This window comes from Pocillopora verrucosa, chromosome 4, assembly GCF_036669915.1.
Source record: "Pocillopora verrucosa isolate sample1 chromosome 4, ASM3666991v2, whole genome shotgun sequence".
NCBI classification, from domain to species: domain Eukaryota; kingdom Metazoa; phylum Cnidaria; class Anthozoa; order Scleractinia; family Pocilloporidae; genus Pocillopora; species Pocillopora verrucosa.
In genome coordinates this window covers 22963906-22978674 of record NC_089315.1, presented here as the reverse complement: position 1 = coordinate 22978674, position 14769 = coordinate 22963906, and the positions used below count along the sequence as shown (strand labels likewise).

The following is a 14769-nucleotide window of genomic DNA, read 5'->3' as shown; positions in this document are numbered from 1 at the left end:
AATCTCAATTGTTGGGCGGCCACGAAGACAGAGTCAAATGTTGCTTCCTGACAAAAACCTTATGTAGCAAAACATGAAAGGTTACAAAAATTTGAAAAATATTAGCATGTATCATAGTTTTAAAGTATTTTACTACATCTCTCTCTGGAGTATGGCTATTCATTCATACTTCAACTTCAGTAAAACTCAGACTTAATTGTTTTGAGCATGTTATAAGGGTTTTTACAAGAAAAATAAAAGAAACGAATGCAGTAACCGTCAAGTTTCTAAGCAAATAACTAGGTTTTTCCTTAAGGGAGAGTGGGAAGGGAGCTAATACAATTTCCCAAACATATTTTGCGGCTGGCTTCAAATCAAACATATCATAATGGTGAAAAGGGCCTCATTAGGAAAATTTTCGGAGGCTAAATGCTAACACAAAATACCTGCATTTCTTAGCAACCTAAAAGAATGCCCAGATAGGAACTGCCCAGAGGCACTCATTCTGTTTAGGAATAATCTGCCTCTCAAGGAAAAAACAGGATTTTAAGGAAAGAAATAACGTAGTAACAGGAAAGTTATCTTCCATATCTGAACAAGAAATAGCTTAGGCCATAAGAATTTAATGATGGAATCCTGGGAAGAAGTTGCAGAATTTTAAAATCTAATTGACCTTTGGCCCCTGAGAGTGACTAGCGCCTAATTTCTCCTTACAATATCACCCCTGGATCGCACATTAAGATCACAAGGATAAAGAAAATCATCACAAATTGCAGAATTTCTTGGGTGGTAGGAAATGCATAGAGAACAGTAAGGAGAATATTAATACTGATGTTAGGGTGTACTGGATATATATCCCACAGAGCCGGCAGAGTTACCTCAGTACTCAACATTAGTAAAGAATGAAAAAAAACTATGTAGTTCGAATGTTTAGCAGAATAGTATTTGAAATTGTTTGTATATTATCTCTGTTCGTGTACATGTAATTTCAGGTCTGCAAAAGTGGAACATTTACGTATTGTTATCGACGTCTCATTGACTCGAAGTACCACTTTAACATGCCACTTTAGTGAATTAGGAGGTTTGCAGTCACTGACAGTAACAATAAGCATTTCTTTCCTGACTTCTTCTTAGTTATAGTTGCTAAACATGGTCGTTACTCTAAGGGTGACGTCTATAATTCCTCTAAGCTTGTCATGTCCCTAAATCAATGAATTCGTGCTTTCTACCATTGAGTAAGAGTCATTGGTGCATATTTCGATGTTAACAAAAACATCAGTGGGGCGTAAGCCGAGATTCTTACGAGCAACAAATGCGAAATGACGTTGCAATTTCTATGGGAAAACATGAAACTTTTTTGACTTCGAGTCCGATTCACATTCGCTGTAATATCCTTAAGACGTAAATTCTCTCTTGATGCACCCGAAAGATTTACAGGACTGCGAAACAAATGTCCTAGTGAGTCATCGGGTAAATCAAACCCGCTGCTTTCCTCTCCATAACTGTCCTCACTACAGAAGTTTGGTCTCTATGTAGGTTCTATTTCGAACCTCCCCCAGCCGCCTGTTGGCCTTGTCTTTTAAGGGCATCTCCCTGACTCTGTAACTGCTGGCCCTGTTTCATGAGGTGCTGCCACTGCTGAGAGGGGCTTGGTGGCTGGCCTGCCATTTGTTTTCCTTGGTTCATGAGTTGCTGCCCTTGCTGTTGAAATCCCTGGCCCATATTCATACCCTGTCCATAGAGTCCCTGGCCCATACCCATGGCTTGTCCATAATAATTGGATCCCATGCCTGTAAAAATCAACCAAATTATGAAAGGATAGCGAAAATCGTGCATTTACACTGAGAACTGAGTGTAATCCTTGTCTTCCTGATCAATCAACATACAGTTCAGTGCTGATTCTTCACGGAATCTTGGATCATTAATAAAAATAGTCATAACAATAGTAATAATAATCATAAGAAGAAGGATAATGGCTCTACTTAAACAGGGTAGCACGTCATGACCACGGATTAAAAAAGTTGTGGCCCTGAATTCATCTGTTAGGTCAGTAGTGAGGATCTTAAAAAGAATTTCAGGTAAAATCTTTTATAGGAAACGATGGTTCATGAGCTGTAGTTGTTGAAAACAAGCTGTTCCTCCTGCCCATCGTAATTCATGTCAAGCAGTAAAAATCGACGTGCTGACGTCAAGCTATAATAACGCTATTTAAATAGACTTGTGAGCATGTGCTGATCACATTCTCGCATTTGGCGTTTAATTGTTAAAGAAAAACTTGCCTGCCAGTTGCTGTTGTAGTTGCTGTCCCTGATTCATGAGCTGCATTCCTTGCTGTTGCAAACCTTGACCCATATTCATAGCTTGTCCATAATAGTTTGATCCCATCCCTGGTAGCCAACACATCGAATAGATGAGTATTGAAAGTACATGAAAAAAGCATTGGTTTGCCATTAAGATATTCCTTCATAAATTATTCTTTACTTGTTTTTAGGAGGATCGTAGAAAATGCTGCAGATTCCTTCAATGAATAAAATATATAACTGACAAAATCTCAGTAAGTCCGGAACAGTGCTTCAAAATGCTTCTGAAACGCATGATGTTAAAGAGCTTTTTTCAAGTGTCCGATGGTCGGATCTTCAAATCTATAACTAAAGTGACACTTTTGACTTTTGACTTTTGACTTTTGAACCATGGCCGACATTATACCTTTTCACCTACACCCCACTTGAATTCCAAATTTACTCGTGATCAAAGATTATTTTTCCCAACTGCAAGTTGTATTTCAAAAATATGTGTTATCCAAATGCCAAAATAACTAACAAGTAAAGTTTTGACATCCTTTCGATAAAAAGACTGACTAATAAATAGTTATTAGATGTGATTCATTGTACCAAGATTTTCAAAAGGAAGATCTACTTACCAGCCATTTGTTGCGATAGCTGTTGTCCTTGATTCATGAGCTGCATTCCTTGTTGTTGGAATCCTTGACCCATATTCATTGCTTGCCCTGTGATCGAAATAAAAAGCATCACAAACATTTTGAAAGGATTGCGAGAGTAAGTACAGATCTCAGCATCCTTGTTTGTAGAGGGCTCAACCTCTCGTGCCGATTGAATCGCTGAGTGCGTTAGCCCTTTAACTCCCATATCAATTTTTTCTTTCTCTTTACTTTCAACCATACAATATAATCTTATAATCTTAGTTTATCTGGTTGATTTTGTATCCATATTGTAAGGAGAAATTCTGTCCTGGTCGATCATGGGAGTTAACGGGTTAAGCAGCAAACTTGTGAGTACAGTTCAGTTATGAATGACATTTCGAACATATTAGTTTCGAATTTAACATGGTATTTTCAGAATAAAGACACAGCTAGAGGCGTTTTTGCGTAATTATGATTTCTTCAATCCTTTGTGTACTCCATGCGCTTTTCAATTAATGACTCAATGCTACTGTGTTCCTATATACATCTAAGTAGATGTCGATACTTTAATTCTTCTTCAAATTACTACAGCCGTGTCTTATATAAAGATAACGTTTTAGTCAGTTTGATACCTTGGAGACCTTGGGCCATTCCCAGTCCTTGCTGAAAAGCTCCTTGTCCTTGCTGCCGCAGCTGATTCCCAACGTTCATTCCTTGTTGTAGCGCAGCTTGGCCCATGCCCTGTGCTTGGCCATACAATCCCTGCCCAGTCTGCATCATTTGATTCTGTAGGCCACCTGCCATTCCCTGAGCTTGCCCATAGAGGCCCTGACCAGTCTGCATGAGTTGGCCCTGTAGACCTTGGCCCATACTTTGAGCTTGTCCATAGAGTCCTTGACCAGTTTGCATTAGCTGGCCTTGGAGACCCTGTGCCTGAGGAATAGAAAACAAACATGTGTACACCAGAATGTTTTTTGAAACACCTTCTTTGTCCGATTCCGTAGGTGTGTACGTTTAGTTCCGGCTTTCATTAGTGAGGCTTGCTCTTGATCGTTATGTGTTTTATCGATTCTTTGCACATATCCGCTAAAAATTCACCATTTAAAACTTCGCTTCATACAGTTTAGGCTCAGGTGAACCACGCATTACAATTTCGTAGAACCATTAATTTTCGCGCTGATCATAATAACCTAAGGTAAACAAATATGACCAAACCTGCTGCAATCCTTGCTGCCCAAAACTCTGTACTTGCCCTAAAGCTCCCATTCCTTGTTGCCTCACTTGGTTTAAAGCACCCATACCGGTTTGACGAGCCTGGTTCATTATTCCCATTCCTTGTTGTTGAACTTGATCTGTCGGATAAGAGATTTCTCGGTTGAAAATCAGTCAAAATAGGCAACTTTCTTATGTTTTTGCTTGCGTATGATGACAGGACTCGTTGATTCCGCGAAAAGTGACAATGATTCGGCGAGTGATTTTTACTCAAAGCACATGCACACTCACTTACAGGTCTTAAAGTACTCGGTGCATTTACTAATTCACACTGTATCAAAGAAATTTTACAAGTGTAATATTTATACCAAAAGAACCATTAACCATTTCAAACTCAAGATGATAACGTCAACCTTGAGACTACTGAAAACTCATGACAAAACCACTTACTGAGAGTTTGTTGTCCTTGCTGCGCAAGCCCTTCCCCTGTCTTTCTGGCTTGCTCCAGGGCTGACTCCCCTGCTCTCTGCGCATCTCCAACAGCACTCATGCCCTGCTGTTTAGCTTCCTCCGCTAAACCAGTCGCCTCTGCAGACAAACCTTCACCCATTTTCACAGCCTTATCGGCCTATGAGAGATATCCCGCCTTTAGCACGATAGAAATGTGTCTCTCTATTCATTAATTTATTTTATTACTCGCTAAGTGGGTCCAAGGTGATAGGGGCACCTATCTCCCTTTTTACTTTTAGTGACACTTTTAGTGGTCTTTCTGTGCCGTGTGTGTGCTATGATACTGTCATGTCGAAGGAAATTTCTCATCCCCTCCCATCCCCAGTTGAATTTTGTGTCCTTTGAAAGAAGAGTAATGTTGATAATAATAATTCACATTGTTTTTAAATATAACTTCAACTGTGCCCGGTGAGACGACAGCATATTAAGGGTGAAAAGATTTCAGAAGAAACTAACATCGACAAACGCCTCATACCTCCTTTTCAACCTCTTCTTTTATCTTTTCGAACTGAGTTTTTCCTTCGTTGAAAACATCCATGGCTACTTTTTTGGCTTTTTCGTAATACTCGGGAATGAGAGGTTTAACTCTCTCCACCAGTTCCTTTATTTTATCCTTATCAACATTGTCCAGAAGTCCCTTCACGTCTCCAGTGTCATAGTTTCCAATTGCTGATAGTTCTCCGCCAAGATCACTTGCCAGCCCAGTGAACTCAGACAACACACTTTCTTTAAATACATCAAGAGCTTTCATGCCGTAGGCTTTACCGCGATTAAACCAATCTAATATAACAAAAACAAATTCTAAGATATCCCTGTAAAATTTTACCAAATTTCCAGTCAGTGCTCTTTTGTTTCTGTTTTAAAGGATCAAATCATAAAAAAGGAAGAAAACAATTGTGTTTGTACAAGGGAAAAGACAAGACGGGGCCTGAAGACAGGGAATATTGCCAAAAAAATTACAAAGGGTCACAATTGCGCTTTAAAAACACACACATGTACGGTAGACATCTCATCGACTTACTCATTCCCAGTTCGAAGTAACGTCCCTTGATTTTATCATTATAGAAGTCTTCTGCTCTTTTTTGCCATGGTTTTAACTGAAAAAACACAAGTTATTACAAAAAAATGTACTAAACATATTAACTCCTGTAAGCTGGGAAAAATTCAAAGGATGAAACATTCTAAGAGTAAAAACTTACCTTTTTATAGAAGTCTTTTGCCTGAAAAACGAAAAAAAAAAATCCAGGTCGCTATGTTGTCAAATAAGGCTGTGTAATATTTTCAGTTCCACACAATGATAACTTAAGATAACAAACAAGTTACCTGTATAATGGAAATAACACCTTAACTTAAAAACCTTTGTATTCATATAAAATTAGGGATACATGTTGCAGTCATTGTCGTTGCTGCTTATTACTGCAGTTTTGTTGCATTTTCGTCTTCTTTCATTTATTGCTATTTACCATCTTGACACTCTTACCCTATCAATCAAATCATCTTTAGAGCTGGTCAGTCCTTTTGCCATTCCTAGTCCTTGGCTTTGGAGTTGGTTGACCGCACCCATCCCTTCGTGAAAAAGATAAAAACCATCATTATTTTCAACAATTTACAGTAAAGAGGAAAAATTGCTGTTCAAAAATTTATTCGATGCACAATTGTTTGTTCTTTACCTTGGCCCTGCAGCTGATTCACAACCCCCATGCCTTGTCCTTGAATTTGATTAGCTAACCCCATTCCCTGTCCTTGTAGTTGACTGGCTAATTGCGACCCCTGTCCTTGAAGCTGGTTTACCATTCCCATTCCCTGACCTTGCAGCTGACCAAGCTGACTTTGTGCTTGACCAAGCATCGCTGCTCCTTGGCCTTGCAGTTGATTGGCCACTTGCATTCCTTGTCCTTGAAGCTGATTTGCCATTCCCATCCCCTGGCCTTGAAGTTGATTGGCAAGTTGCCTGCCTTGTCCTTGGAGTTGATTTGCCACCCCCAAACCCTGACCTTGTAGTTGACTGGCTAATTGCTGTCCTTGGCCTTGAAATTGATTCACCATTCCCATACCCTGCCCTTGAAGTTGATTGGCCAGTTGCCTTCCTTGTCCTTGAAATTGATTCACCATTCCCATACCTTGGCCTTGAAGTTGACTGGCTAATTGTTGTCCTTGGCCTTGAAACTGGTTAGCCACACCCAAACCCTGACCTTGCAACTGATTCAGCATTCCCGCACCTTGACCTTGAAGTTGGCCGAACTGATTTTGGAACTGACTTGCCATGCCGGCTCCTTGACCTTGAAGTTGGCCAAACTGATTTTGAAACTGACTTGCCATGCCGCCTCCTTGACCTTGAAGTTGGCCAAACTGATTTTGGAACTGACCCGCCATGCCGCCTCCTTGGCCTTGGAATCGATTCAGAAGCTGTTGTCCTTGACCCTGAGCACCACCCATCATCCCTTGCGCCTGACCCCAAGCCTGTTGGCCTTGATCTGAAAGAAAAGCGTTGAAACTGGAGAGAAATTCCCTACATACATAATAATATGATAGGTATTGAGAACTCACTCTGAATGCCGCCAAGAGCTGCTTGACCTTGGCCGACGGCTCCACCCACGGCAGCTTGTCCTTGACCAGCCAGTTGTTGACCTTGACGGATGGCTTGTTGACCTTGTTGTTGGGCTCCGCCGATAGCCTTTGGAAAAACACATAAAAAATATTCATACTTTATAACGCCTTTTTTTATCTAGGCGAAATCGAGCAGTTTTTGACAGAAGTTCATTGGCTAATCAATTCAATTCTAATGCAAATACGTTGTATTTGTCTTCCATAAGAGGGGTTGGAGCTAAACAACAATTTTGTCTGCCTTAAATTTTGTTTTCACCGGTAGATGTAAGAATGGAGGGAGGAGACAGTTGAGTCGCGCAAAGGACGAGTTCACGCTAATGCGGACGTTTTTCTCGTAATTGAATCTCTTTAATATCTTATGAAAAGTGGAGAAACGCGTTCCACATTGACAAAAATTTAGCATTTTTCATTTTGTTGACATTAAAGACATTTACCTTTAAATACTGGTGAAATGTCGAGACCAAAGTTTTCGTTCAGAATTAAAGAGTTTCACAGTAGCGCTGGGGCTTCTCAATCTTTTCCCTATCATTACTGCAAATAGCATTGGGAGGCTCGAGGAACTTTGCTTCAAACTCAATTTCAGTTACATTTTTGCAGGATTTGGATTCATAGAGGTAACCAACAGACATCAGCTGAAATAACGCTACTATTTAAAAGTATTGCAGTTTTAAACAGACAAAGCATAGATACTTCGAGCTATCACCAATTCAACTTTATTAATATGTTTTGTTTAACTGTTCAAACAGAGTAACAAAAACGGAAATTACCCCCTCAAACATTTTGGCCGACATAAAAAAGAATATTATTTGCACGAGGGAATGAGAAGAGATAGCTTGGTGATGAGCGCACTCGGTGGACTCTTTATTTACAGGTCTGTGATAACATTGCAGTTTTTTCTTGGGTTAGATACTTGGCCTTCATGGCGCCTCTCCGCCCAGTATTATTGATGGATACTGGCTTACTGTCAGAGAGCTTTGACGATACGCTGGGCAGTAACAGCGCGATGGACTGGTACCTCTCCTAAGGGAGTAACAATACTACGGGATGGGCACTGAGCAGTTGAATATCCTCTGATATCCGCGTCTGCAGCGGAATAAGCCATGTTATGGTTTATCTGAAGTCAGTTTACCTGTTGACCCTGACTAACAAGCTGTTTGCCTTGCTTTTGAGCTTCCAACGTGGCGTTTCTCAGTCGTTCCTGTCGCTCTCGAAGTTGTTTTAATTGCTCTAGCCTACGAACATAATTTACATAGTTCAGGACGACATATGGATTGAAGTCCGCCATGGATGGGTCTGCAAAAAAAAAGGTTCAGTCAGCAAGTATTCAAGTTGATTTCCTATCATGTCTATATACTCAGTAGATTATACGGACCTCTTTTCTTAAGATCCCACTCACTGTGAACGCGCTATTCCCCAACGCCCCCTTCCCTCCACTTTAGAGATAGCCCTCAAATTCAATCAGTTTCCGCTTTGTGCTTCGTAGGTGTGTCATTCGAAGAAATGCATACTAGGCAAAACTTAAACAGTTTTTGCCCAATTTTTTTTTTTGATTTGTATACTTCCCCTCTCCCAATTTCTCTCTAGTGAACCACCCTTCTAAAAGCCATTCAGATTGATAAGCTCAATCAAGGGAGGGGTGGGGGATAAGAACGTTCCCGACGTGCAGTTAGGTCTACTGTATATTTTTGGTCAGGCCTCTTTTCTAATACAACGTACCCATTCCATAAGGAATTACTTCACAAATGGACAACGCTTTTCCGCTCTCAGGGACCTGAATGTTGATATATTGTCCGGTTAAATCACAGCTTATGGTTTTGATTTCACCAGGTCGTACACTGTGTTTATCGCCACACTTTCTATTTATGTTTCCATTGTCATCCAAGCTATCTCCTATGCTTATTTCAAAATCTTTTAGCTCAGTGCCATTTTGGGGTCCAGCAATGTATAACTCTTTTATCGTAGTATTATATCCCAGGTCCAGTCGCCACCAGGGGCTATCCTCGGTCTGGGTCAAAGAGCAGAAACCTAATATAGAAAGTAAAACAATGATAACACTTTCTTCATTGAAGTTAGCATTCAAAGTTTGTTGTGTTTAACCGAAATTATGACAGACGTATAGATAGTACATTTGTGAAAAGGAGTGTTGTGATAGAGTATGACCGGCCGTAGTAAACGTCCACTCACATGGTTGTCCTCAACAGTAGCTAGGACGATTAATAAGCTCTCGTTAAAGGTCGCTTCTTTAACTATCTCCAATAAATCAATTTTGCAATGCTTCAGAACCTTGGGAACAGATCATTTATCGAATAAATGTGATGGAAATAGACTATCGTCACTTTTACCTTGGTTTCTGAGACCCTCGGTAACCTAAAAACTCAGTACAAGACCATGGAATCCTAAACCGCTTCGGCTCGCCACTCTATTGGCATACTATAAGCATTCACGTAGAGATGCCAGAACTGCTCAGTGATGATTGATTTTGTGAGAAATAAACGAGTTCGAGCAGTTAGTAGGGAGAAATTTCGGTTGGTCGGTCGATTCCTGTAGGCAGCTAGACAAAACTCAAACCGCTAAAAACCGTATGACCACCGCAAAGTTTATCCTCAATCGGTCCAGCTTTCTAGGAAGTTTCAAGCGACAATCGAAGTTGACTAGTCTATCGATATTTAAAAGCTAGACTTTTAAAGTGGCTCCTTATTGAGTAAAAAACTTGCTCGAGTGGTTACATTTTTTCAACGTTGGATTCTTATATTTTGATAGACCTTATACTGCTTAAGTTTTACAACGTGATTTTTACCCTGAGGGTTAAATTATCGCTACTCTCACCATTGCCTAGCCTTCCGTCGATCGCTTTTGAGGCTACATCTCCTTCCTCAGTGCTCGATTGTTCAGCTGTACGATTGTATGCCAAATTAACTGAAAATTGTGAAATATTAAAGTCTGTTAATCAAATTACTTCTCAAAAGAAGAAAGTTTGCAAAAAGGGTTAAATATATACGACAAGATCATGGATTATGCAAGTTTTGATTTGGGTCACCAAGGAATTCACAACGAAAAACCGGTGAGCTAAACTAGTGACACTGATACCACGCCTAAACGCGACGGTAGACAACGGACGCAAACCTTTTCCCAAATGTCGCCGTTATCTTGTGGTTTTGAGTCTAAGATTTTGTGGATAAATAATTCATTATCCCGTATTGTCATTTTTTGGGGGTTTCTTTTAAATTTGTCTTACCTTGGCCGAATGAACAGCCTATCAGCTCGGCGCGCATGCACAGTATTAATCCGTTCCAGGATTGGGGATTAATTCGAATGAATCTAGCAGCCACCCTGTACTTGAAATGATTGGTAAATGCAAAATAGAATCCGCGGAAAACCTGCAACAAATATAAAGCAAAACCTTTCACTCAAAATTCAATGCAAATTTAAGATCATCTGAACTGAATAAAGGATTTTTGTAAAACTTTGCAAAAATCTGGATCTTAATAAGCTGATTACAGTTCAATGATCGTATCAAGAAAAGCGGATCGTTCAGTTCGACAGTTCAATGATTGAAACGAAGAGACGTATTCAAGGTACAAAAGGTGTTCGTGAAAAAAGTACTGATCGTATTGAAAGAGCAATCAAACCCCGACCCTTCCACAACACTTTTATTTTGCAAAAAACTCTGCACACCATATGTGATATTTGGTCAATAAATAATAGTTGAAAGCATAGATAACATAGGAATATACCATAGATATAAAGTGTAAAATAAGATTACCTTTGCTGTGCCATTTTCTTTATAGTAATCCCACCGCTGACCATCAAGACTGTAGCTCACACGATATTCGGTTACCCAGTCGGGTGTGTGGCGCGCTCCTTGAGTTATGACACCGCTGACCAACACAATTCCGCCTAAAATGGATTTTAAATGATATTATATAGCTGAAATATTTACCTCGCGTAAGTTTTAGTGTTTTTACACACAGTTGATGCTTTTCGCCGACTCGTCTGCCTTTTTCTTAAATTAATAGGCTGAGAAATGCTTAATAGCCTTAGATATATGATCCCACCTAAATTGATATCACTGTATTTTAGACTAACAAATCTGGTTACTTTACTATTTATGAATAATGAGTGACTGCTCTGTATTCCATCGATTACCGAGATAAATCTGCATGTAGTGAGGTCCTGGATGTCTTCTGTTGATGCACCATGACCCCCACGGGTTATTCAACCTCCCCATGTGGGGCTGCAGGTGCCTGCTTGGGTATGCAGAAGATGCTGTGATTTGATAATCCCAAATGCGGAATCGATTGGACATGCCCAGTTGGTATATGCAAACTGAACAAAAATAATATTCCTTAATCATAAACATGAAAACTTGCCGGAAGATAAGGAGGATATTTAACGTAATCATTATCGGACAAAGAGCACAGCAATTCCAACAAAAAATTGAAAGAATTTTTTTTTTTGTGGGTGTTGCTTGTCGTGGAGGTTTCTCAGGCAAGATTTCCTCACAGCCCCGTGCTTCATAATGCACAAAGTTCATGGATAAAAAAAAAGGGCAGCAAAAACAATAAATTTCCTCTGGGAGTATGACTTTGTTTTACAATAGTATGGGGCTATGTGGAAATCTTTCCGTTTCTTTCATGTTTCACAAGTTCCAAGTTGAAATCATGTGGCTAACAAGAGTTACTAGTATGCAACGCCTCAAATGATCATTGCCAGTGACAAACCCGACTGGGACGAATTGCATGTATTCCTGCGCAACCTCAAAGACTGAAATTATGAACTGCACAACTTGACTTACTTGGAAATCGGATATTTGTACCACCCAGTCCGGGAGGTCGATCGGCAACTGTCTCATTCTTGTCATCATTCGCACCATCCACGGCTTGCCTTTTAACTGGAAAATAGAGCATTACGTCAAAGTATTTATAATTTCGCAAATTTACTATAAGCGCACGTGGATTGCGCATTTGTTTTATCAGTGTATGTTCTTCACGTGTAAAGGAAGATGTGAGAATGAAAGAACCCCTTTTGGGTAATCTCTCGTGTCGGTATAGTTTGATTTAAACTTCAAGTTTTATAAGATCCTAGCTTTCGCCGATCAACGGCTTCATCAGAGTTGAGAAAAATATTTAAGTGATCTAGATAAAAATAAGAGTAAATTTGAATGTGAGAAAAAGTGTGAAGACTAAGGATGAGGAAAATTCTGTAAAATGCATACGAAGCATATATATAAAATACAAATATAAACTTAAATGATCAACATAATCTAGTGAACGAGTAATGACCGAGCAAGGAGACCCTTTAGTTGCGCTGAAATCCTTGCCTTGGTAAAATGTTAGTTAAAAGCAATACCCGGTGATAACTGATAACAAAAGAGGTCATCAAAGAAAAAACGGTTTTTCACGCAGCTTCCTTAGCAGATCCTTGAGATGACTTTATCAACGAAAGCTTGCTTTTTGCAACGTTATGATTATTATTTGTGTTATTCACAATAAATTTACATAAGCGGTTGATACGGGACGCGCCCAAAATATCTATCACGGGACTTGCAAATGATTCCTTAAAGAATAATCGGATGTAGCTTTTAATTCTACGATATAAGTAAAATTAACCAACAAGCGTTAATCAGAGAATATTAATAAACATTTGTGTATTTCGCTTAAAATCATTGCTGTCTTCGAAATAAGAAATTGCTTTTCGAATGAACATATGTCATAATTTTCATTAGCAGATTTTTAAAATTTGAGCTACCTGCATCTTGCTCCATGAATGGGTCAAAATAAAAAAGCCGAAATCTTTCCCTTTAAAATTTGATTTTCTTACAGAGTACTATACGCAAGATACGATAAAAATAACTTATTTCAGTCACAGGTGGAAAGACCGAACGATGCTACTAGAGTTACAAATGCAGAGCGTATGTGAAAGAGCTATTTACCTCTTTTCAGCAGTTCGGTATCCGTTCTTTTAAAAGGAAGACATATTGACAACGACAGTGTCCCTGCAAATAGCAATACGTAAGCGAATCCTTTCATTTCAGACGAGGAGAAGCTGCAGCCTAGATAAAAAGACTTTTGCAGCTTTTGAGCTAATGGACGCGCAAAGCGGCGTTAGATTTGTGCGCTGGTACGCGATTAATAATTTACAGCAGCTGCAAAGTCACTGATACTGTATGTAAATATGAAGTGTTGTTAGACTCCTGATTATATACAGGTACCTGTTAACGAGAGAGTCCCACACTACCTTATAAAATTCAACAACTTTCGTTAAAATGCTTACGCTGAAATTCCGCACGAAATTTTCAGACTATTAAGGGAAAACAAAGATATAAATTCAGAAATCTCAACGGCCAATTTTTTAGCATCATTTTAAAATCTATTTAGCTGACCGCTGAAGGAAAATGCTGTTAGGAACGGAGCAATCGACATTTTCATATCTTTTATAACAAAGTTACGGGCCTCAAATAACTGCGCAAAGGATATTCAACCATTAGACTCCCATGAGTGACCAAAACAGAATTTCTCTTCACAATATCAAGCAGACAAGAGATGAAAATAGGGAAAATATCGATTAAGGTATTATTTGTTGATCTAATACCAAATTTTCCGAACCAACTTTATAAGAACTCTATGGGAGACAGTGAGGATAATTACTAATCAGATCTTGGCAGTCGAAGGTTTACGGAAATTTGACGGAGGATATGCGCTCGTTATGTTGTACAATAAGCACCTGCCCCCTTCCTCCCCCACCGCGGCCAAAAATTGCTTTGGCTGCCATCCCATTCATTAATCTGGGAAAACTCCAGTTCCCTAATCTGGCTTTTTCAACTTTGCAAAACAATTGATAAGGCACCAGGATCAAGAACTAGCCTAAGGCATTCATGTAATCAATGTCATGCGGATCGACTGCGTTGATTACACTACATGTATCTACTACATATACCTCCTCTTCATTGTCAGTTCTTAAAGAAAAAAAAAGGCTTGTTAAATTGTGCAAAGATTAGCCGTGCAAACTAAACACAACTAAAATTCCACGGCATGCTATATACATTTTCAAGCAAAGAGTAGAAACCAAGTTTTTCGTGCTTTCCTTGTAGTTTACTGTTACGCTTCTCAAATCAAGTGTCGCCATAAACGAATCAATTAAGCATTAAATAAGAAAGGTAGTTTTGTATGCAAAATGAAAAAATCTGAAATTCCACACCAGAAACGGAAGACGACCATGCAAAAACGCTTACACCTTTAAGTCTGCAGAGCACTTTGGCCTCTTGAGTCAAAATTCTGACTGAAGATAATAAAAAAAAAAAAACTGATTTTTTTTTCGCTGAAGTACATGAAATAAGCCATGAAATGACGACCTACTGTCGTAAGAACAAAACAAAATTTTCAATGAGATAAACAAACAGTTTTAAATGAAGAACCCTTGAGCAAAATTTGAACTTCACAGCACAATATTGTTAGGTGAATTATGCAAACCGTCCAACTGCCCATACCTTGCTCTATGAAAAAAAAAATGAATTGTCCTCTATCAATAAAATTTCACACCTC

At 39.2% G+C, this 14769-nt stretch overlaps 1 protein-coding gene across 2 annotated transcripts; it reads right to left on the bottom strand.

Moving 5' to 3' along the window:
* Window positions 1–980: 980 nt before the first annotated feature.
* LOC131778810 (uncharacterized) lies at window positions 981–13326 on the bottom strand. Of its 2 annotated transcripts, XM_059095272.2 has the most exons (21): window positions 13161–13326; window positions 12024–12119; window positions 11375–11554; window positions 10992–11125; window positions 10464–10605; window positions 10055–10144; window positions 8945–9253; window positions 8358–8521; window positions 7169–7295; window positions 6742–7095; window positions 6292–6708; window positions 6102–6187; window positions 5821–5841; window positions 5643–5718; window positions 5097–5401; window positions 4562–4739; window positions 4115–4251; window positions 3532–3832; window positions 2900–2986; window positions 2259–2366; window positions 981–1769 (listed from the first exon to the last, which is right to left on the bottom strand). In XM_059095272.2, the coding sequence occupies exons 1-21, from the start codon at window positions 13255–13257 to the stop codon at window positions 1519–1521; spliced, it is 3660 nt and encodes a 1219-aa protein (XP_058951255.2). In that variant the 5' UTR covers window positions 13258–13326; the 3' UTR covers window positions 981–1518. The 2 variants fall into 2 exon arrangements, with proteins under 2 accessions (XP_058951255.2, XP_058951253.2); XM_059095270.2 differs by having other exon boundaries at window positions 6292–7095.
* Window positions 13327–14769: the final 1443 nt, after the last annotated feature.

Excerpts from the sequence above, each read along its gene's own strand:
- LOC131778810 (XM_059095270.2), bottom strand. The coding sequence starts at position 13,257 with ATGAAAGGATTCGCTTACGTATTGCTATTTGCAGGGACACTGTCGTTG. Across the intron at positions 7,096-7,168 it reads AGCTCTTGGCGGCATTCAGA|ATCAAGGCCAACAGGCTTGG; the intron begins GTGAGTTCTCAA and ends CTTTTCTTTCAG. Across the intron at positions 4,740-5,096 it reads AAGAAGAGGTTGAAAAGGAG|GCCGATAAGGCTGTGAAAAT; the intron begins GTATGAGGCGTT and ends TATCTCTCATAG.